Consider the following 23,908-nt stretch of genomic DNA (forward strand, 5'->3'; position numbering starts at 1 on the left):
GCAGATTCAATCGCTTTCAATCCATCCAAGTGGTTGATGGTACATTTTGATGCGACAGCATTGTGGTGAGTGGCTTTTGAGAGATCGATGAGGCTCTAAGGTAAAGGTTCTTCATTTTTAGGATTAAGGACAGCACCGCCGTACATCGCACTTTTAATGTGGAGCCGCTCTATTTGCAGCACGAAAATTCGGGTGTCTCCATTGATTATATGCACTGGCAGATACCGCTGAGTAGACGCTTTCGCGCCTTGAAAGTTTTCTTCGTTTTGCGCTCGTTCGGCATCAAAGGCTTACAAAAGCATATACGTGAAGGAGTGCGATTGGCGCAAAAATTTGAAGCGTTGGTGCTGGCCGATCACCGTTTTGAGATACCAGCAAAACGTCACTTGGGTATGTAGTGACTTGAAAACTCAATTCTAGAGAAATCATAATTAATGCATAATTATAATCTTCCAGGCATGGTGGTGTTTCGGATCAAGGGTGAAAATGAAATCACCGAACGTCTTTTGAAGCGCTTAAATCATCGCGGTAATCTTCACTGTATACCATCATCGTTAAAGGGCAAATATGTTATACGATTTACGGTAACATCTACTAACACAACTGTCGATGACATAGTAAAGGATTGGAATGAGATAAGACGTGTAGCCTCTATGATACTTGATGAGATGAATATTACAATATCGAATAGAAATAAGGTTTACTTGAAAGGTAAGCTAGGAAGATGTATCTTATATGTATATGTACATTAGGTTTCATCACTCTCCATCCAAAAAAAAAAAAAAAAATCAGTACCTAGTGTTTTTCCAACCGAGTTATAAAACCTATTATATTTCAGAAAAGTAATAAGATTCACGTGAGCCTGTCGGATAAGAAAATACTTCCAAAAATCGAGTTTTTTTAATAAAAAATTTCGTTTTAATTTTTATATTTTTTTCAAGTCAAGATAAAAGTTTTGCGTAAAAATGTTTAAACATTTTATCAACGGAATCAAAATAATGAGATTTTTTGAGGTATTTTCAAATCGGTCCAGCTCACGTAAATATATATATAAAATATAATACATTTTGTAATTCCGAAAAAAGAGCAACAATTTTTTGGCGAGGCACCCTAATGTAAAAACATGTTGGCTATTCATAGTGATTTTACTTATCGCCATCCAAGGGTGAAAAGGTGTCAAGTCCATTTTTTTTTATTGTTCTGGAGATACGAAAAATCAATGTATTTTGGTATTACCTGGTTCGGACAATTCTCTGTCCACAGTTTGAGTGCCTGTGAGAGAGAGTGGGCCATGATGCAGCGTGACAAGTCTAACGCTACTAGGCCGATTCTCTCACCGGAACGGTTACGGTTAAGGCCACGAGCTATCTGAGTATTTGTAGTGTAAAGTGCTCTTCAGGTGTTGTTCGACGAAACTGCCAAAAACTACCAAAACTTTTTCTAAGAATTGAAATTAAAAAGTGTGAAATTTTGATGAAACTTTGGCAAATTTTCCTAATTTTTCTCAGAAAACTTTTCCAGAACGGCCAACTTCAGAATTTCGTTGCCGAATGCCCTATCTCATAATACGGTTCAAAAACGCCCTTTCTCAGCTGAAAATGTATTGAAAATGTGCTGAGATAGGGCGTTTTTGAACCGGATTCAAAGTTAGGGCGTTCTTGAAAAGTGTTCTGAGAAAGGGCGTTTTCGAACTGCCTGACGAGATAGATCGATCTTCCACTCAGGTGTCGCAATAAAAGTGAAAGAAAAACAGCTAAAACTTTTAATTGTCGCGCCCCTATTTATTGTCCCGCTACGGCACATATTAAATCCATTCTGACCAGTGTACTATATACGTATTTATATACATTATATTGTGTTAGTTGTTGACTACATACATACCCATTTCGATTCCGTAGATGCTAAAGAGAAAAATGAAGCTTTCGGCTCTAGTCTACTACTATCAAATTCACCACTCTCGCCGAAAATCGTCAACGGTTCATTTGCAGCCATATTCGATGCAGATGAATTTTTGGCCAAAACTTATGCTGGTGTGCGAATTGCTGTAAGTAATCACTATAAGTAAATATTGTTGATTACATTTGCTCTTGCTGTTGCTAATATATTTGACAATTTACCTTATATTATTAATGATTTTTCACAGCATCAGGAATCACCATCGATGCGGCGACGTGTACGAGGTATTTTAATGTCTGGTAAGAAAGAAATATATACATTGTAAAAAAAAAAATATTAAAAATATATCAAAGTACACGTTAATTTGCCTTACTGATTGGCTATTTATTCTTTTTCGACGTTCCCGCACAGGCAAACAATTCTCATTGGACTCTCATATGGATGTGGTTGTGCAGAGCTCTTTCGATTCCGGTACCAATAATTCAAGTACCGAAGCAAATGGCACGGCATCACCAGTGAAGAAAATTAAAAATCCAAATCCTATATGTGAGGATAGTGAAGAGTCCACGGAAGGTATGCAGTCCAGGTAGAGTAGTCCCAACCGCCTTGCAAATGCTAAATGATGTAGAGTATTCATATTTGTTCTTGCTATTGTTGTTTTAATGAAGCTTCACCTGCAGTGGAAAGTAGAGAAGAGCTCGATTACTAATTGACTAGTTATATATTTTACAAGTTAAAATCGGTGCAGTTGCGCATAGAGTTATGGTTTGTCTAAAAACTTGCACTTTTTAAAATGTATTTGTTTACTTTTTTCTTATTTTTTTTACATTCAATAAGACGGACCATATCCACTAAGTATTTGCGCACTGCATTTATTTTACGTTTACATTACTCACTTAATCTTTTGTTCCACCTTGCACGCATAGATTATCCAACGGCTAGACGCAGCGCAACGCCGCCCGCCTACTCCACGACGAAGATCGCAGCTGAATATCTAAGTCAACATTCCATCACCTCTCCCAGCACACCGCTACCATCGCCACGACACAAAACTACCGCCACGCAAACATCACAAAACCCCTATAAACCGTTGCACGCTACTGTGGATGCAGTTTCCGATGAGATAGCCGACGATTTGTCCTCTGACCGTAGTGCATTGGAAAAATCAAATGCACAGTTAGTTGCTGCGACTTGCAAACTACTTCTCGCCAACACACAACCAACACTCGCGCCAACTTCATCAACTGCACCAGCTTCGCTGCGTACCACACCATCGCCGCCACCGCCACCGCCACCGCCAGCATCTGCCGCAGCGCAACCAAATGTGGATAACAACAATTCCACACAACAATTGCAATCGCAAGCGCGTATGTTCATACGCGCGAATACCATGCAGGAAGTCTATCATGGCAAGCGCTACCTGGAGGCGGGTCTAGCTGTGGCACCCTACAACAATTACTTTGCTAACACTATAATAAATGCGGGAACACCAAGCGGTGGCGCCACACCGACCACACCTAGCAGCGCTGATACACCTGACGCCGAGTCGCAGTGGACCGCGCTATTTCACAGTTTCGATACTGCACCTGCGGTTTCGGTGCGCAGCGCTAGCGCTATACCAGCGCGTCTTACAAATATGGAGAGCGCTTCAATGCGTTCCACTTCGACGCTACCCAGCATCGATGAAAGCGCATCCGAATGTATGTCCATATCATCCGCGTCAACGCAAGCTGAGACGTGTAGTATGCCAGCGCAGCTGTTGTCCAAACGACAAAACGTACCACGATTCTATAGCGCGCCCACTGGTCGAGCGACCGCGATGGCAACGACGATGACGCCGGCGGTGGCTGTGGGGTCGGCCGCAGCGACGTTGGCTTCATTTGCAGCGAATGCTGCAACGCTCTCTGAAGACGAAACGGATGCGGATGCGTGGCAGGTGGCGTGTTGTGGCAGCTCGGAAGAATACTCCATCACATCATCGGGTGTACAGTCGCGTTCCTCGTCGTTAGATCTAGGCTGATTTTGGTTGGACGCTTGCTCGGAAGTGAGTGAAGAGAAGGAGTGATAGATAAGAACTTGATTTAAATTAGGATTGTTAAATATAGCGCATAGTTATAGTGTATACATACATTCTATTATTGTATTTGGTAAAGTTTGCTGTTGACTTTGGACGGAACTTAAGGAAAGATGTATGTAATTATTAGGCAAAAATGGAATGGAATTTTAACCATATTTTAAGAAAATATATAAAAAATGCTATTTCTTTAATGAAATTTAAAGAATTGTCAATATTTATGTATGTGATCGTATTATTTCTTTGGTATGAATCGAAAATTTGGGACTTGCAAAAAAAGAATCTCAATATTTTCGATTCGTACAATTTAGTCCTATCTGGATTTTTATTTTTATAGCTCAATATTCTTTTAACTTTATTTCAATTTTAGTTTACATAAATGGTATTTAATTCTACTTATTTTAATTAATTTTTCATTTTAATTAATTTCATTTTTTTATTTTATAAAAATCTATCAGAAGATATTCGTATTTAAAAGGTTACATACATTTGTATTGGAAGGGTGGAAAATCTTCTGCTGTGCTAGCAATAAATAATTTGGAAAATCTACATTAATCGTAGCAAAAAAACGCAAAAAAAAAATACTTCAATGATAAACTAATTCAATTTCTGTTTATGTCTATACAAATAAATATTACGCTGAAAACGTATAATTCTTGAACAAACAGTATATCTAAATATATAACTTTGAAAAATATTTCAATCCAATTCCGGTAAAGGACTTGATGGCATTAACACTTAACGAAGAATATCTTATAACAAGTGTTAATGCTAAATATATACTAAAATAATCACTATATTATACTCTATATACATACATACATATTTATTAATTGTTGTATGAAAATACATACTAAAATATTCAGCAATATTCCCCATATATTATACTCATATGTAATCTATATAAAATATATCTTATCCCCCTAAAAGTGAATAACATTTATGAATATTACTGGCATATAAAAATTTTTTTCCTAGAAATCCAATGCAACGAACATCTTTGCGAAATGAACACTGATTATTAGTTAAGAATCTTATGAATCTAAATACATAATAAACATATATACATAGTTGTAAGCAACAAAAACATGTTCACTACTGCATACAAATAAAAATATTCATAAATCCATAAGTAAAGTTATAAAAACATAATTATAAATAGTCTGCATGCTGCATAGATATGTATGTATCTACGTTTACCAAAGAACTAAACTACATACATGTACAAATATGTAAAAAAATGCTAAAAAAAACTAGAAAAAAGCAAAAACAAACAACAAAAAAATGCCATTTTAGGCGTATAAAATCGTATAAAAGATTTTTTAGCTGTAAAAAAAAATAGTTTGAGTAAATACACAGCAGAAAGATATTAAAAAAAAAATAAAAGCGACTTGTTGAATAGTAAAAATTTCAAAACCAAAATGTTACATGATTTAAAAATTTCAAAATGAACAAGCCACACTTTTCTGAATGTACTAATATTATAATCAAAGTCGACAACACTCCAAATACATATTTTTAAAAAACTTAAATTGTGCTTTTAAATGTAATTGTGTATATGCTCTACCAAAACGCCAAAAAGAATGTTATTTTAAAATTTCATGAAATAAAAGAAGAATCTCTATACAAATACTTAGTATGTCCAAATTTGAAAATAAATGTAAAACTAAATCAAAAATAAATGTTCTGGTGTTATCTAACACTGTTTGATTGAAAATACTTTTAATACTCATTATTATATACTTATGTATATTTATACACCGACTATATACATATACAGCAAACATATAGCAAGTACAAATTACATTACAATTTATATAGCAAAACAGCGACGATTTACATATGCGCATAGTTTAAAAAGAAAAATTGCGCAGCCATTATTCGCTTGCTAAAAGTGGATAAGTCTCTCTGCCGCCGTAGTCAGCCGATCGCTCAGATTCGGTTTCATTTCCACAGCTGCTTTGAAGAAATTATAATTTTTATTAAATGCTAGATGAATGTGGTTTACATACATACATATGTATATGCAAAATACGCACCATGAATCGCCTCTCAGACTTAGTAGTCCCGTGCCACCTGCTAAAGCAAATATTTTGGCGATCAAGTAGAAAGACATGATCAGCAAGAGCACCATATCGTGGTAGATAATGAGTGCGGCCAGCAAATAATCATTGATCCGCATTTCAGCATATCGATAGCCATTTATAGTTTGTGCGTGGTACATGAGGAACTGAAATGATATAAAGGCAAGGATATGGCAGTATACGATTAAGGTATTATAACACCACTCTAGCAGCCGGAAAGAATGCCTAAATTTTATCTATAGTGTTTTACGGGAGTATGAAACAAGAAATCGGATGTCTGTTTGGCGAATTTATTAAGTAGGAATGAGGTTTGGAAAAAAAAATTTATTATCAGTTAGTACAAAGGCAGCTTTTTTCTTAGTGTCAAAATGGGGGGGGGGGGGGTTAAGGATGTTAATTTTTTCGCTTTATACGATCCCGGAATTATCAGTATATCGTTAATACAAGCCCGGGATTAGTTCTCCTACCATAAAATTAATAACAAATAAATGGGTTTGAAACCTATCGTTTTATATTTAGTGGCGTTTTTATTTTTCTCTCAGACGTCAGGATTTATTTTAAGGGACTTTGTAATTTCAAAGATATGATTAATTTCAAAAATTATTTAAAAAAATTCAATGCAATGTTGAATAAAAAAATGGGTACCAAATGAAAGAGGAGAGTTCTTTAGAATTAAAAAAAATTAAATTTTCTGAATTCACAAGGACGAATAGGTAATTTTTTAAGCTGATATAAATAGAAGGGTGAAATTCGAGCATGTTATATAAGTCCTTAATATATAATTTTTTCAAAAACAAATATTGCGAAATATCAAGGATAAAATTTTAAAAGGACATTTTCAATACTTAACATTCCTAGTGGACACATATCTCGGAAGATATAAGACTTGGAACCAAAAATCAAAAAGATTATTCATCTACCTAATATTGAATATAGGAGTAACGTAGGTAATTTGCACTTTTTGAAAAAAATCGAATTTTTACAAAAAGAAATCCGCCTTAAATTATATCTCGAAATAATATATGTATGTATGTAAATTTTTGTGAAGCTTCTGTTAAAATTTCAAAACGATCTGTGCTATAGTCTGGATTTGAAAACAATGGTTTCGGAAAAAATCGCATTTACGAGCACTGCAATCATTACCCAGGTGGTGCGGCAAATAAATATATCTAAACTACAAAATAAATCGAACGCCGAAACCGAAGCTTAACCCGAATGTTTCATATTTGTTTTATTTACGATCAAAGCCGCCACCGAACCCGAACTATTTGAGTAGGCTACATATTAAAATTGTTTTCAGGTTATAGAATCATTAAGGATGGGAAAGCCATAGGTACTTAATTGAAACTTTTCTTTAACAATTATAATATAGAAAGGCTTTTAAGTAGTTCCACATGAGCATCTTCACTCCCTCACTCTCAACTTGTGTAGTTTGGCTGAGTTAATGGAAATCAGCGGATCCGCTTAGTCAGATCCACTATTTTGGTAAAATAGTTCGAAACAGAACTTCACAAAGTAGAAGAAACTGGCGACAAGCAAACAAACGATTGGAGTGCCCAATAAAAAATTGTGGTGCTCCTGAACTGGGATGATTTGATGCTCACTGCGTAGAAGAGTCTCAGGGCATAGCATAAGGCATCCCAAGGCAAGCTATCCAAGTAAATCCAACAATTTTCGGGATATTTACGGTCAATATTGTAGTACGCCCGTGATCGTTCTGAGTTCTAGCAGCTCTAAATGCAATCTAAAACTATGCGTTTATCATGTGCCACGATTAATTTTAAAACTTGGGTATTTCAATGACTTTTGCACTCACTAGTTTTTAAGAGATTTTCATAGTGCATAGTGCATATTGCGTCTGGGGTCCTAAGTAAAAGGTAATGCAGTGGAACTTGTAGATTAATCAACAATATAGGCCTGATTTAGAAGACGTTAGCAGTGCTTGTTCGAAACGTCCAATTCAGTCTACAAAAAGGATAACATTTTTGTTGTACGAAGCAAAAAAATCATAATTTTTTCTTCAAATATTTTAATCCAGTCAAACTAACTTTTGATATCTCAAAACCTTCAAAAAAAATTATAATTTTAAAGGATTTTCATGATAATGAGATAAATGCTTCAATAACCTCTAAAAGTAGTTAATATATATACAGCGTAATTAAGAATATCTTCCTGCCCAAATACTCACCATTAGTACGGTTATTATAATGAATAACGAATATAAGTAAAAGGCTATCTTAACGCCCGACAATAGTTGCAGCATCACCAAGAATACTGATGTAATAAAAAATATAACCGCAGCCACAAACATTATCACCACATCCAATGTAAAATCGTGCTGAAAATATAAAAAAAAAAACCAAGCATTAGAACCAGCAGAAAATTGTAATTTAGAGGCTGCGTCAGCTTACATTAATGAATACTCCAATTAATATAAAAACCAGGGCCAAAACTAGTACCACTATTACAGTAACGGCGAAAAGCAAAAGTTCCGGTTCAACTATGGCGCGTGAAAGACCCCATGTCATCATGATAACCTACAATATATAGATTTTTTTCCATTATAGACAATCATAATGCGTTTTTTCATATTCGCGCTTACTATTATAATGGCGATAATCCAATTTAATGGCGCTGAAAAGCGTAGATTCTCGAAGAATACAAAAGCTGTAACCATTAACATGCTGATAAGCAGCGCTATTATAGAAATAAAGTAAAAATCAATAATGAAGTTCCGCAGTCCATCACTGTTGGGGGGAGGAGAAAGCAAGAAAAAAAACAAGAATTTTAATTAAAAAACCATAATCACAACAGCCAAATAGTGTCTACTTACACGGCGATCATTATGATCCATTGTATTACTGATATAGCGAAGAAGATGAAGGCCAATGTATAGACAATGCGAGCGAATCTTGAACGGTCCTGCCGATATTGGAATAAACGTGATCTGATGGGATCATCCGCCATTGTGCCACTTGGCGCTCAAAACACACTTGAAAATTTTGTAATCTCTGGTCTGCTACCAGAAGTTATGTGTTTTTTTTTACAAATTTAAGATTTATTTTATAAACTATTTCTTTTTTAATTTTTTATTGTATACAAAACAAACTGATAATTTTTCAAAACAATTATGAAGTTTATTGTTCCACAAAAAAAGTGAAATGAGCAAAATTTAGAGCAGGTATTCACAATGGGAAATATGTATACAAACTTGATGGTTTACCTCGACTATATAATTGAATTTCGTACAAATAATATAATAGTAAATGCATTACGGAAAATAATCTAAACTAGGGTTTTCATGTTATGTGCGCGTTGTTTTTACAAGCTTGTATTTAGTTTCACCTGTCCCGGTGTTTAAAAATATATCTTGCAATAAATTTTTACACAACTTCCCCATGAGCCAGAGGCCTGAAACTTCAAACTTAGCTCTCAAACACCGATGACAATGCAATATGAAGCATCCCGAGCACAAATACCAAAAAAATATTTCTCCAACCTTGGAGAAATTCCAACTCATCTCTAACCGAAAGATACGTAAAAAGTGATAGAGAAACGAATTTTTAATTATCAAGTGAAAAACTATTGGCCTTATTCATACAAAATAAAGTAGGTTTAAAGAGCTTTATAAATTGGCGTTTGCATACATTTTTCAATTTATAAACCTTTTATAAAGCTACTTTATTTTTTATGAATAAGGCCATAAAGCTATATAAAAAGGAAAATTACCAACAAAAAGTAAATAATCTTCAAAGAAAATAAAACGCGAAGTGAATCAAGTGGCAGAATTACTATAGGACTGTATATTGTGAAGTGAATTATTGTAATACGGTATTGATTAACTACATAAAACAAAAGGAGAAATAAAATAAAAAATTATTTAAATTCATCTATGTACATATGTCGTTTCAATCAAAAAGTTTTAAGTTATTTTACTATTTCAATTTCAGTATTTCAATGATAGGTATGTTTGAGACCAATTGGAGAATCACATTGGAGTTCAAGTTGAAAACTAGAATTTTTCAACTTGAGAAACTGTCCTATTTTCATACAAAGAAAAATACACTTTTTGTTCAGAATGCTCCACTTAAGGTACTATTGAGAAACAATGTTTGAGATTTGAGAAATACCATAGCTCTCCACTTGCCCTCAAGTTGAGCTCAAACTTAAATGTTTGTTAGGATGAATTAATTCACAAGATAGCAGAATTTTTTGAAACCCCCGTATTTATGGTCTGATGAAAATAAACACATCCACAAAAATGGTATCCGGTAGGTGGCGCGGGGCTCGATATATGTTGAAAAACTACGTCTATGGTCGATTTAGTTCATATTTAGAATAAGTATATATTACCTGTGTACATTAAGAAGAAAGTTTCAAAATAAAGTGTGCCGATAGGTGGCGCAAGTGAAAAAATCAACGGAAATTTTTAGCCATTTGAAATTTGTTATTTATTATACTAGAATTCCATGGGCTACAAAACTACATACATACTCAAAACCTTTCAAAGAAAACTAGTTAAAAAGATCGAAATTTTCACGAAAGTTTGTTGATTATTTGTTTATATTGCACCTATTTAGTTTGAGACTTGAATTTACACGGTGTTTGTTAAAGAAGTACCTATATATATATACATATAAAAAAAACAAAGTTAAATAACAAACAAATAATATGTTAAAACTTGTATGTGGTGCGGCTATAATTTTTTCGACCACTGTACATATAAGGAGATTGGCTGTCCGGTTATAGTTTCAGAACTATGGCTCTTAAGACTGGCCCTACACGTCTTCTGTTGTCGCCTTGGCCAACAGCTCCTGTCAGGATATTACCGTTGGGACCACCCTGCAAAAGTCATCTCATGAATGTCAAAGGTCAGGTGCAGCGATGCGTACACTATGCGCTGAGCCAGGCAGGCATTAATCGAGACTCATCAATCAATAATAGCTTGGTCATCCCCTCACCCCTGGATGCCGTCATTAAAGGCGAACGAAGATCTCGAGTTGCCTTGCGCGACTTACTCTTCAGAAAGAAGTTCTACGCAAAAATACTGTGGATTACGCTCAGTGGAAAATCCCCTTATAAGTTGCGGCGAAAATTAGTAAATATACTACGATATTGCTGAAATATGAATTTTTATGAAATTTTTTCCTCTACTAACAGACACTATTCACCAAACCATAAAAAACTGTTAACAACTCTGTAGGTCCCTGACTTTGCGTAATAAGAAGGGATCGCGAAAAAAGTTTGTGATTACTCTCGGAGGTCTAAAAGTTATAGAAACCCCCGATTATTTGGCGTTCTTGGAGGGTGACTATGGAGGAAATTATGACGCCCAAAACCTCTCGAAGTAAGCTTTCAAACTAAGGAGGTGACTACAAACTTTCTTCTTTTGTATGGCAAGCTCAGCCAAATATCCAATAATGCATGTACGACCTTCTGTTGCTTTTATTTTTAAAACAAAATAAAAGTCTAACCGAAAATGGATTTTCTTTTCAAACTTTAAAGACAATCTTATCTATATTTATTATATATACCTTTATATTATTGCATCACTCACCAGGGTATATTTGAATAAAATGCAAAACAGATGAACTTAAAGATACAATGGACTTAAAAACTTAAGATTAACTAACCTAACCGTACCAAAACCGGACTAAGTTGTCAAGTCAAACGGGACTTGAATGAGCGCACCCACCACAAACTAACCTAAACTATATGGAAAATATTGACTCAGATGTAAATTCGGAAGCTAAACAAAAGCAAGTAATGCCGTTTAATGACATAGGTTGGGGTAGGTAGGTAGGTTAAGCTTGTTGCCTCAAACAGGGGCACACTTTGCCCAAAAGTATTGATTCGACGAACCAAATTACTCAGACGGCATATATCAATTCCTAAGAGTTGATTAGTACTGGGTAAGACGTGCGATCTTAGGTGTTAAGACCGCAATCTTGGAAATGTGGAGATTATTCCATCTCTCCGTCGTACAAGCTGTCAGAAAGAATCTCGAGAGATTTTCAGTCTCACCGCATGAAGTCGAATCGATATAGTTGAAAGTTGTTGCCCTGTGGCTCACAACGAGGTTCATGGGCCGACTCTTGTCCACCCTCAGTAGCAAATTTGGTGGTTTTCCCCCAGCATTCGCTTAGTTGACACGCTAGTCAACCGCCAAGGATTGGTGATTGGTGTACATATAGCATACTAGAGTACTCCCACTCCTTATTTTCGGTGCGACTGTCTTGAAGGTGGCTTTCCTGGCACCAATATAAGTAACTAGTAAATACTCAGCAGCGACCGAAAAAGGGATCAGGCATATCCCAAGATTCTGATTGCCGCTTGACTATCAGAGTAGATATTTACCTCGCGCCATCAAAGCATCCACCTCTACCTGGTGAACGGTACAGTGATCTGGAAGCCAAAATTTTAGTTTGACGGAGAGTTCCCAAAATACCCCACCTCCGTCAAGCTTCTATCCATCCGTGTAAAAACTCATCGGCGCCACTTTTCACCCATTGCCTCCCATGCTTCCATCCCTAGACGAGAGGTGAGTGGAGAAAGAGCTAGCCAGGCAGTTATCCGTGTGGTCAGGAATAAAGGCAGAGAATCCACAATGTCGACGAGCGCCATCTTTGTTAGTTATTTTGTTTGGCCGTTGACTTTCATGAAATATAAGACGATGGGTTGTTTGAATGACTAAAACTTGAAAGCGCTCCCATCATTTGCGCGCTTTAAGGCCTTAATCAATTTAAGAACCACGGTTTTGTCTATTTAGACTGCAGTTTTAATTGCAGAATTTGGTTCTTTTTAATTACGCTTACGTTGCATATGTACTCTGAAATTTCCTAACAATATACTTAGCCACTTACACATGTATAAATAAATTTGTAAATGTGGCCACCCAAAAAAATCTAATAAAAAACATTAAAAAATCCTATTACAATGAAACCAGCATTGACATCGAATGCCAACAAAATAAAAAACTATTTGCAGTCGAAATTTCCTTTGTATACTTAACATCGGTTTATGTGTTTCAAAGTGGAATGCCGTTGGTTAAGGTAATTGGAACTAAGCCAACCGTAGCAGAAGCTGCTGAAGTGGCATTAAGATTAGCAGAAAGAGGAGAAAGTCCTCGAGATGTACAACCGGAAGGCTCAGCAAAAGTTTTGCAACGACGAATCACAGATGAATCCGACACACAAATTAGGCTACAAATTAAAGAAGGGGAGGATGATACGCCAGAAGGAGTACGCGCTATGCGAAAGGGACATAGCGCTTTCGTAGGGGAGGTGCATGCGCATGCGTTAGGTTACCTACTTTTTGCCATATTACAATGGCAACTACTATATCAGATGTAAGTTTGTTTCAATTCGGCGGTAATGTTGATTTTTTCTTTTCTTTTCACGTATTTTTTGTTGCAGCGAAGGACTTGTTAAATTTGTGAATTCGCACTACTACATCTCGTTGATTCCGTTCACGATAAGCTATGTGATGCTGATGTGCTTGGTATTTTTCTATAATCTACTATCCCAAGGCAGGAGTAAAGTGAGATTTTACGTTTATACAGGAATAATGGTAAGTATGACATTTCGTGGAAATTATGATAAGTGATTTCTAAGCAGAGTGCAGAAGACTCCACTGAACTGAAGATCTCAATAGGGAAAGATTATTTCGATAGAAAAGTCATCTCAAGGCTCGAGAATAATAAAAAAGAAATGAGTTAGGGCACAGAGGATCAGCCATAATTTCTTTGAATATATTTAACTTTTGAAATTCACGCGGTAATGTCTTCGTGGGCATATCCTTAATTTTTCCCTGATAATAATATTTTGGCGCTTAAACTTTTGCCAAGTGTTCGGAAGAAGAGACCTACAATTTTACGCCGTCTCCGAATAGCAAATGGTTTTTATGAGAAGCTTCTTTGAAGGCAGGCAGATATATTTAGGTACAATCGGCTGTTTGTCATTGCCTGCCGAGGGGCGCCTGCTGTTAGTTGGAAGACTTTTTCTAATTCAGATGTTGCCCGGACCAGGGATCGAACACAGATCCTACGAAGTGATAAAAAAATAAAATTTGTATTAAAAAGCGTATGGATACGAAAATCTATAACGAATTATATTTATATACATACGTAAAGATACCGCTGTGGTGTAGTGGTAAGCAGTGCGCGCTTCCACTCCGCAAGACCTGGGTTCAAACCCTGGTCAAAGCAACATCGCAAAAAAAATATAGAAAAAGGTTTTTTCTTAACAGCGGTCGTCCCTCGGCAGGAAATGGCAAACCTCCGAGTGTATTTCTGCCATGAAAAAACAGTTTCTCATAAAAAATACAATCGCCGTTCGGAGTCGGCGTAAAACTGTAGGTTCCTCCGCTCTGTGTGACAACATCAAGGCGCACGCCACAAATCGGTGGAGAAGCTCGGCCAAACACTAACATATGTGTAAGCGCCAATCTATTATTATTATTATTAAAGATACCGCTTATATTCGAACTACAGCTCTTTGAAGCCACTTGACATAAATTTTTCAATATAATTTTCAAATAAATAACTCCCTTCATTGAAGATGGATTTGATTTTTTAAAAGGTGGCAGCCCTCATCCACGAGTAGATAATGATTTTATATATCTCCATTCCAAGTTCCAATATTCTATCAAAAATATTTCTTGAGAAATGCAGTATGAAAAATTCCGTTTGTATGGGAGGTGTCACGCCTCCTTGTCTAATCGAGATTACATTTTTCCTATATTTTAAGTTGGGGCAAATGACACCAGTGTACAAAATTTTATGATGATCGGTTGAGTAGTTAAAGCGTGAAAGCGTAGTGAGGATTAGTAAGGATATCTCAATGTTCACCATAAATTTACCTGTTTCACTCGATAGTCAGATTTACATTTCTTTCAGTTATATGTAGGTGTAATAACAGTTGCTCTAAATAAAAAATTATTTATTTGTTATCCCTCTTTCAAAGCTTCAGCTTGCCACTGTCGCCTTTGCAATGCCGATTTCCACTTCCATTAATATGCATTTGGTATATTCGAGTATAGTTTCATCAATTGTGATAATAAGCAGCATCGTGTTGGCGTGTTGCAGGCAAGTAAGTATATAAATTGTTAACTTAAGGGGTTTACAAGACAGAAAAAAGTTTTAGTTTGTTTCACATCTACCACAAACATTTTAACCAGGGACGTGAACCGGTTTTGAACCGAACCGGTTTTGAACCGGAAAACCGTTTTTTTCTATTAATTAACTGAACCATTAACCGAACCGAAATTTTCCACAAATGTTTGATCCGAACCGAAAACCGAACCACTTTCATTAATGGTTTAAAGGTTCGTTTAAACCAATTTTCAATAGATAAATGTACCCACTTTTTTCGTTTTGTTAAACATGGTAATACCTACCATGTTTTTTTACCATGTGATAATATCAAATGTAAAGACAGCCCATTTCACTTGACCCTTAACCTTGCGCGTTGTTGCACTTGACAATTGACACTTAAATTTGCGCGTTATTTTTTGGTTTTTCGAACCGTTGAACCGAACCGAAATCCCGGTTCAAAGACCAAAAAACCGCTTTGACGAACCAATCCAAAAGTGCAACAACGGTTCGAACCGCTGAACCGAACCGACCAAATTTTTCATCCGGTTCCTGATTTTAACTGCATTTAAATTTGCGACATTATGGAAATGATACTGTTCTAACAACTTGTGAACCCCCGAAATTGTATTACTTGTCAAACCGAATAAATTTGGATTATGTGCCACTACGCTTCTAACTGCAAATGTTTAGGACGCTTAAATTTTCAAAGTTGGCCCACTCTTAAAAATTTAAACGGTTTTATATGCTTTAAAAAATAACGCTGTTATCATTTTTTTTTTTTTTTTTGTTTAAATCTATTTAATCTGTTATGTATTTGAATGTGTCGTTTGGCCAAACAAAATTATTTTTAATGCTATGACTTCCTATGTTCTACTTGCTTTTCTCTTTTTTTTCAATTCACAGGATTACATTTTGCACAAGCCAGAATTTATATTCATTTGGACTGGTCGATGTTTTGTAGTCACCTCAATGGGCATTATAGTCGCGATATCGTTGAAAAGCCCGTATTTCGATATGGTTCTGACATTGATAATGATATTCTTTATGTCAATTGTAAGTATTCTTCATTTGATAACGAAAGAATTGTTTTCTTCTTTGATATTTTCTGTTTCGAAAGCCTCATAAAAAAAAGCTCCCTTGCCCCGTTTCATGACCGAGTGAGCAAAGCACTGGCGTGCCATTCGATAGATCCGAGATCGAATTCTCGGGCAGCGGATTTTTTATATATTTTATTTAGTTTTTTTCTCCGTTTTTAATTTAATAATCTTTTAATTTTTGAATTTTATTGTTCAAAAAAATATGTGAAAAAATTAGGTACTGATTTCATTTTTGTTTTTTTTCTTGTTTAACTTAATTTTTAGGTTTGTTTGGTTTAAAAGGGAAATTTTTCTTCTTTTCTTCTTTTTGAGAAACTTAAATTAAAAATAAAGATTTGTTTTTATTTCATTTAATTTTTAGGAACTTAATTATTATTTTTTTTCTTAATTTATTTTTCTTTTAATTGGAAAATTACACACGAAAAAATCAATAAATTCACAAAATTGGGGCCAAATATTGTAAAACTGCGTTTTTAGTTTTTCTCTCTGACGTCAGGATTTTTTTGAAAAACTTTGAAATTTCTAGAATATGATTGAATAAAAAAATTATTCAAAAGATTGGGTGCATTGTACAATAACAATCAATTAAGTATCAATTAAAAGAAAAACATCTGTAGAATAGGAAAACAATTAATTTTTTCGGTGCCCCTGGACGAATAAGTATTGAAAATGTCTTTTTTTATAATTTTATCCTTAAATATCCTTGAGAATTTCCGATATTTATTTTTGAAAAAAAAAATATGTCAAGGACTAATATGTAAACTACTACATCCTCGAATCTCGTCCTTCTAACTTTATTAGTTTTACACTTCTCTTTATATGACATTGATAGCTACAAAATTTTTTCAATAATTTTTTTTTTTTTTTAAATGTAAAAAGAAATTTTTGAGTTTAAGAAAGTATAAGTTTTCTGGTATCATTTACAACGACAAAAGTTTTTTAAAATCGGTTTGTATTTTTTTTTATAAAAGATACATACGTTTTGCTTTGCAGTGTTTTTTCTCAATTCTTTATATACGAAGCACCCCAATACGCATATTAGAAGAAAGGTTTGATTGCTTTTACAACGATATCATTTTTTTTATCGGTTTGTAATTTTTGTGTTTAAAATATTTTTTTTATAAAAAAAAGTATTTTTATAAAAAAAAGTATTTTTCCCCTTTAAATGATTGTCTCAAATTTTTAAATACGAAGTATACAAATATGCATATCAGAAGAAAGGGGGTTTAATCACGTTTACAACCATGCCATATTTTTTAAAATCAGTTCAAAATTATTTAAATTCTAAGGTTTTTAATTTTTCGAAGTGCCGACCTTTGAGACCTTATAGCACCTGTAATATAAGCTTGCACACAAAAAGTTATATACCATTTAAATAAGAGCAAAAGGCGGACTACGTCTATATTTTTAGTTTTTTAGCTATTTACATATAATAATGAAAAATCACTTTTTACCAAAGGTCATATTTCGAACTTCGAAGGCTCATATCTCGAATTCGGAGGCTAACTTCGAAAAACGGAGAAATTACTTTTTTACCTATGACTCAATCTCTAAAAAAAAATCGGTTTGGTCCAATACCCAGCCGAGTGCTGTACAGTGTAATGATCCCAGTATCTTCATTTATATACATTTATTGTAACTATCAACATCTTATAAAGAGAAGTATAGATTTTTTTTTATCTAAAACTAATACAGTTAGAAGGACGAAATTCGAGGATATGGTAGTTTACATATTAGTCCTTGACATATATTTTTTTTATTCAAAAATATATATTGGAAATTTCCAAGGATATTCAAGGATAAAGTTTTAAAAGGAAATTTTCAACACTTATTCGTCAGGATGCACCAAAAAAGTTAGTTTTTTTCAAGTCTACAGAATTTTTCGTTTTAATTGATACCCTTATCTTTACTCTACAATGCACCAAATCTTTTAAATAATTTTTTTATTCAATCATATCTTAGAAATTTCAAAGTCCTTTAAAAAACCCTGACGCCAGACAGAAAAATTAAAAACGCAGTTATACTATATTTGGCTCCTAGTTTTGTGAATATATTGATTTTTTCGTGTGTTTTAGAAACTTTTGGTTTTTCTCGCACGGTGTTATACTGTTTTAAAAAGAAATTTTTTTTTTTTAACTTTTTATTTTCATGAACCTATTTTATTTTATGTTTTCTTTTTTTAGATCTCTTTTAAATTAGTTAATTGCCAAAAGACAGTAAAATTTCCTCGTTAGCAGATATTTCAATTAGTCTTGCGAGAGGCAAAAAGAGCTTTCAAGATAGTTGCCAGATTTGACAATTGTCTTGTGGTGAGTTGAAAGGCAGTTGCCAGAATTGTCCTGCAAATTATTTCTTCTCGGTTTTCATCATATAAATACTAACGTAATCATATTGCGGACTTTAGAGTACTAGAAAGAAAGACCATTGGTGCAGTGTTTGTAGGGCGTTGCAGTGTTTACAGGTGAAAGGCAGAATGAGGGGTACCTGCAGGAATTTTCATTGAGCAACCTAATAATTTGACAAGATTAAATGGTAGTGGTTAAGATCTGACGATCCCTCTGTTCAGAAATGCATCACGCCAAAGCATCAGTGCCTTTTATTTGTAAACTCTAATTGATGGAAATGTCCAATACGCGCAACCACTGTTAAATGCCGAATTGAAGCTTGGCTGCGCAAATAAGCCACTTCCATTAATTATAGCTTAGAAATAAGAGCCTGATGCTTGAGCTCGATGCATTTCTGAACAGACGGTTACTCAGATATTATAGTGTTGTCAAAGTTAACGAAAAGTTAACCGAAACAAAGAAACTAATTTATTAAAATATCTTCAACAAAAAAGTGCTATATTTTTTTCTTTTCTATTAACTATAATTTTCAGTACATATTAATATGTGGGAGAGTGCTAAGTCGTGCGGAATTCGTCTGGTTGGACAAATATGGTCCTCATATGTATGGAACGCTATTTTACATGAACTACATGACGCTTTATTCGATGTGCGTATTACTATTTGAGCAAATAGAGCGTGTTACGAATCAGTAATTTTGCAACTACATGAAACGTATACTAAGTACAGAGCTGTATCCTTCAATTGCATATTAACTATTCGTGTTTTTATTATTAATATAAGAGTATTAATTTTAAATTTGTACAAAGTTAAGCAAAATCGATTATCTACAAAAATAAATAAGTTTTCCAATGTGATATAGTAATAAAAAGGCGTTTAATGTTTTTAAGAAGTTTGCTTAATTTATTTCAGATGTATACAGTTTACATTTTTTTAAGTTTGTATACATATGTATTTATGCATGTAAATAGTTTCATTAAATTTCTCATACAAAGTTAGTAAATGTATGTGTGTATAATGTAAATACTTCAAAATCGCAGAAAACCTCATTCTAAAATAGTTGTGTAAATGTATGTTATTTAATTTTACAAATTTTGTTTTAAAGTTCGCATGCACAAACGTCAAAGTAATGCGTTTCCTGTTTTTCATCTAACAAATTTTAACACGAAAACACCAACACAATAGCTCGTACATTACAAAGGACCTTTAACCATTTTATAAAAAAAAAAAACGAAAAAACGTATAAATCAAACAAATTCTTTTACAAATCAGATTACAATTTCATTCAAATTTCAATTTTATATGTAAGGCATACATTGTATATATGTATTAATTGTAGTTATATGTATTTATGCATGTATATATATTTTTGTATACTGTTTTAAGATATTTTTTTAGAGCTCTGTTTAAAAAATTCGGTTCAATACATATTGATTGTGTTCTGGCATTTTGTGCTTGTAAATCACGATTTCGACGGCGTTCAAACAAAACAATCATGAACCGCAAGGCCACTGCAATCATTTGAGCTTGTTTAAGGTGAAGAAGAACCGTTTTGGACTTCATTGTGCGTGTTTGGGCTGCTGCCGCTGGATGGCAGGAAGGAAACTGTAAATGGTAAAGAAAAAAATTTAATATAAAATAAACAAATGTTCTATGTAGTGATTTAGAAAAATTAATTTTAGGCTAATGAGTTAGCGTTGATTTACTTACACTTTATAGAAAATGGCTAACGGACGTGGTGTGTCAACGCAAACCTCAACGCTTTCCTACTTAAACAAAATTTACGCATATTTGTTTTTACTAAAATCTATGGAAAATACAAGCACTACACACACACACACACTTATAACGAATATAGTTTTATGCATAGCACTTAAAATGCTGATCAAAAAGGCTTCGAAAATTGGTACCAATTAATTAAAGAGCAAAACTGTAAATAAAAAAGCAAAGAAGTGACAAAAAACGAAATTTGGTCAAGACATGTGTATATTTAAAATATATCATTTTTGGCTTTACTCCTAAAGTATAAATTCAACTGACACCATTCGAATATGAAAGAAATTAAATGCAATACAAAATTTAATTTGAATGAAGACGTTATAACTGTTAGTACTTCAAACCAAAAGTCTAAAAGCCACCGTAATGTTAATGATATGACAGATAAATATACCGTTCCAACCAATGCAAAAGAAACGTTTTTTAAAACTGCGATTTTTCAAATAATAAGTTTTTTTCATCTTCTATAAATCTGTAAAGAGCTGTGCACAATTTGTATGGAACGTATTCTATACAAAAGTTGGTAATGTCACTTAGAGATCCTACATCCCTGCTCTTCTTGGTAAAAGGCGCAGTTAGCAAGCCAATAAGTTGTTGTTGTTGTTGTAGCGGCTACTAAGCCCCGTTCGGGACGGTTCATCCATCATCGTTGTCGTCTATTTCAGCTAGGGGGAGGCCCAGGAAGTGTGCTACTTCCAGAGGGGCTGTCCATAGGGACAGGGGCGTTAGCTGAGTGGGATTCTCAGGGCATGTGAAGAGGTGCCGGGAGTCATGTGGCGACTCTCCACATGCCGGGCATTGGTTGGCCACATCCTCGTTGACTCTACTCAGATAGCTGTTGAGCCTGCTGCAATAGCCAGAGCGAAGTTGGGCTATTGTTCTGCGGGTCTCCCGAGGCAGACAAAGTTCTGTCCCGTCCACGTCCGTTCACAGGGCGGGAGTCTACATAACTTGAGACTGATTCCCTGTGAATGCCGTTGAGGGCCTGTCGGTAGGTTGTCGGGTCCAGAGGTTGTTTAATATACCTCTGGACTTCGTCTGTCAGTTCGTAAAGATGCCTCCTGACGTGCCGTGGCGAGGGCTCTTCCGCGAGCAGTTGCCCGCTGGGATGGCCACGTCTGTAGCTCCCAGCGAGGAACTGCTTGCAGAGCATTAAGTTATGCTCCTTTACCGGGAGTATCTGGGCCTCGTCGTGAAGGTGATGTAGAGGCGTCATCAGGAGGCATCCTGTCGCGGTTCGTTTACCATGAAAAAATTGTAAAATTGAGTATTATTACTGGGAATCCCCTGAAGATAAGTAAAGTTTTCCGATCGAAAAATATTGATTTTTAAGAATTCTACACTATTTCTACGAAAAGATGTTTTTTTCTCCATATAAAATTCATGGAAAACTTTGAGCGCTTTGAGCACTATCTAAATTATTTTTTATTTCAAAATAAAAAAATATGGGTATATTTTTTTTGGTATATAACAATCCTAGGGGGTGGCGGCATCAAAAATCCGACCATATTTTTTTTACATACATTTTTGGACCACTTTACCCTTCAGTTTTAAATTCTCGAAACAAAACAACAAGGCGGCCGCAAAGCATCAAGCACTGTGTGGCACAAGGCGAGGTAACATTTGACACTTTGTTCAAACTGTATCCCTTAAAAATCCCGCCACCAGTAAAGTGTGTCTCATCTTCTCCTAAGTAGATTACTGCTCACTAATGGCAACAAGCAGCGACATGTGTCAGAAGCTCAACGACCACCTCGAGGACCTAGTCAGATTCTTCAATATGAGTAACCTCCAAAAACATGGCAGCCACACTTTTTACCACCTGTACGAAGGACAAGAACATGGACGTCGATAGAGTCAAAATTCCGACTGTCAATCAGAGATATTCGGTGTTACTTTCGATAGCCCCTTATCCTTGTTGGCGCACACCACAATAAACTTATAAGCTGAATAAAAGTCCCCTAGTCGTTTGCAAGCAGGTGCTTGGAGAATGGCCGGTAAAGGAAATAAAAAACTGCTGTCTAAATAGTTCCTCGTGGGATGTCAGAGGACGAGTCAACCCAAGTACAACTTGACGGATAGAACGACACTGTCACGTCATGTAAGCAAACACATCTGTCACCAGGCATCAATAATTTACATCACTACGTTTTCACCAGCGCTACCAGCAGCGGAAATCGTAGCAATATAACAATAAATATTTCATCGCAAGTATCATTCGCCTACATTAAAAAAATACTCAATGGCTTTTTTTTCTTTTATAATCCCTATGGAGTAGTTAATAAGCTTGGAAGAGAAAATCAGCTCAACAGAAAATGATCGATTTGAAGCAAAAACGGCTAATAAAGTTTGATATACGGCACAGATGAATTGCTAAGTGGTTATGAGAATAGTTTAGACTGAGGGTTATACGTAAATAAATAACAAAATACTAAAGCATAAGTAGTTGTGATGAGAGTATGAAATATTAAGAGCCGTTATCACAGTGCGAGGTAACTCTTGTTCAGCAGTTAACTTGTAACTTACGTAACGTAAAACGAAAGTTAACTAACGAATGTAGATGGTTATATCTGCACTGTAAAAACGGCCCTGAAACTCAAAAACTAAAAATTTGCGTTACAATGACCAATGAATAGAAAGTGGTTAGGAGTATGTGATGTTTGAAATTTACCTATTTAGCATCTTCAAAAAACAAATAATAATTTTCTCAAGCAGCTTTTAAAATCTGTGTTCCAATGGAATAGTAGCTTATGTCGAAAGGCTGGCTTTAGTATACTGCGGCCATTGCGAATGATTTACTGGCACCGAGCCGTCGAAGAACTTTTTGCAAATAACCGTGCAAAAAATAGTTCCGATACTAACAGGTCAATGTTTTTATTAAGTCTCATCAAAAAATTCTTTGTCGTTTAAAGAATAAAGGGAATGCCGCATTATACAAAAGCCAGCTTGCCTACATAAGTTACTATCCCACACGAACACAGAAATATATCTGGCCTTCAAACACATTTCTGAGGTCAACAAATGTGTGTTTAAGGGCAGATAAATTTTAAATTTGACTTGCAAAAAGGCCTATTTATAGTTAAAAATTAAAAACTAAATATGTATGTAAATATAAAATAGTGAAAATACGCAAAGCAGTGATTAGAAACCAAATAATACACATCTTCAACTATTCAAACGATCAAGCTGTTTCTAAAATCTCCTAAGCAAATTCCATCACAGTCCAAATGTTATAAGCCATATTGAGATGTATGAATTAAAATCCCATACTATACGAACTAAATTATTGTTAATCAATGTATAGAACTAGTAAAACAAAATTGTATGTACTCACCAATTATGATAATTAAGAGCACCACACCGATCACACCCATAATGATCATCATTTTCATATTGGCCCACCACTGCTTGCGTTTCAATTTACCGGCTTGTTGCTCAAACTGTGATGCACCAGCTTCCAATGCATCAGCTCGCTCGCCCAATTCCGATAGTTTTTGATCACGTTCCAAGACTTTCTCTACATTGACTCGCATAATACCGAC

At 35.0% G+C, this 23,908-nt stretch overlaps 4 protein-coding genes and 1 long non-coding RNA gene across 8 annotated transcripts in view; 2 read left to right on the forward strand and 3 right to left on the reverse strand.

Moving 5' to 3' along the window:
- LOC118742973 overlaps positions 1–2,968 on the reverse strand; it is a 5,649-nt gene extending 2,681 nt beyond the window's left edge. Inside the window, exons 1-4 of the long non-coding RNA XR_004993411.1 lie at positions 2,793–2,968; positions 2,270–2,570; positions 2,118–2,192; positions 1,882–2,055 (exon numbers count right to left, since the gene is read on the reverse strand). This is a non-coding gene — a long non-coding RNA (uncharacterized LOC118742973). The remainder of the gene's footprint in view (positions 1–1,881; positions 2,056–2,117; positions 2,193–2,269; positions 2,571–2,792) is intronic.
- LOC118742969 (histidine decarboxylase-like) overlaps positions 1–5,648 on the forward strand; it is a gene marked incomplete at its 5' end in the record, with an annotated part of 6,020 nt that extends 372 nt beyond the window's left edge. The window contains 7 exon segments of one of the 2 annotated variants that reach the window (XM_036475411.1): positions 44–65; positions 122–390; positions 457–711; positions 1,899–2,044; positions 2,144–2,195; positions 2,308–2,469; positions 2,823–5,648. In XM_036475411.1, the coding sequence (XP_036331304.1) occupies positions 44–65; positions 122–390; positions 457–711; positions 1,899–2,044; positions 2,144–2,195; positions 2,308–2,469; positions 2,823–3,916 (2,000 nt within the window). 2 annotated transcript variants of the gene reach the window in all.
- Positions 1–23,908, forward strand: part of LOC118742968 (protein grainyhead) — a 305,196-nt gene that overhangs the window by 117,457 nt on the left and 163,831 nt on the right. The window lies entirely within an intron of this gene.
- On the reverse strand, positions 5,708–9,061 carry LOC118742970. Of its 2 annotated transcripts, none has more exons than XM_036475413.1 (6): positions 8,888–9,061; positions 8,657–8,801; positions 8,466–8,591; positions 8,243–8,392; positions 5,987–6,200; positions 5,708–5,926 (listed from the first exon to the last, which is right to left on the reverse strand). In XM_036475413.1, the coding sequence occupies exons 1-6, from the start codon at positions 9,019–9,021 to the stop codon at positions 5,859–5,861; spliced, it is 837 nt and encodes a 278-aa protein (XP_036331306.1). In that variant the 5' UTR covers positions 9,022–9,061; the 3' UTR covers positions 5,708–5,858. The 2 variants fall into 2 exon arrangements, with proteins under 2 accessions (XP_036331306.1, XP_036331307.1); XM_036475414.1 differs by having other exon boundaries at positions 6,010–6,200; positions 8,888–9,021.
- Positions 19,939–23,908, reverse strand: LOC118742971 (synaptobrevin; the record flags this gene model as incomplete). The annotated part of the gene is given in 2 exon segments (XM_036475415.1): positions 19,939–20,195; positions 23,701–23,908. Coding segments are annotated over 2 exon segments (282 nt in total), but the record flags the coding sequence as incomplete, so codon positions are not given.

This window comes from Rhagoletis pomonella, unplaced genomic scaffold (assembly GCF_013731165.1).
Source record: "Rhagoletis pomonella isolate Grant_MI unplaced genomic scaffold, Rhpom_1.0 Rhpom_scaffold_00007, whole genome shotgun sequence".
In the NCBI taxonomy this organism is placed as follows: domain Eukaryota; kingdom Metazoa; phylum Arthropoda; class Insecta; order Diptera; family Tephritidae; genus Rhagoletis; species Rhagoletis pomonella.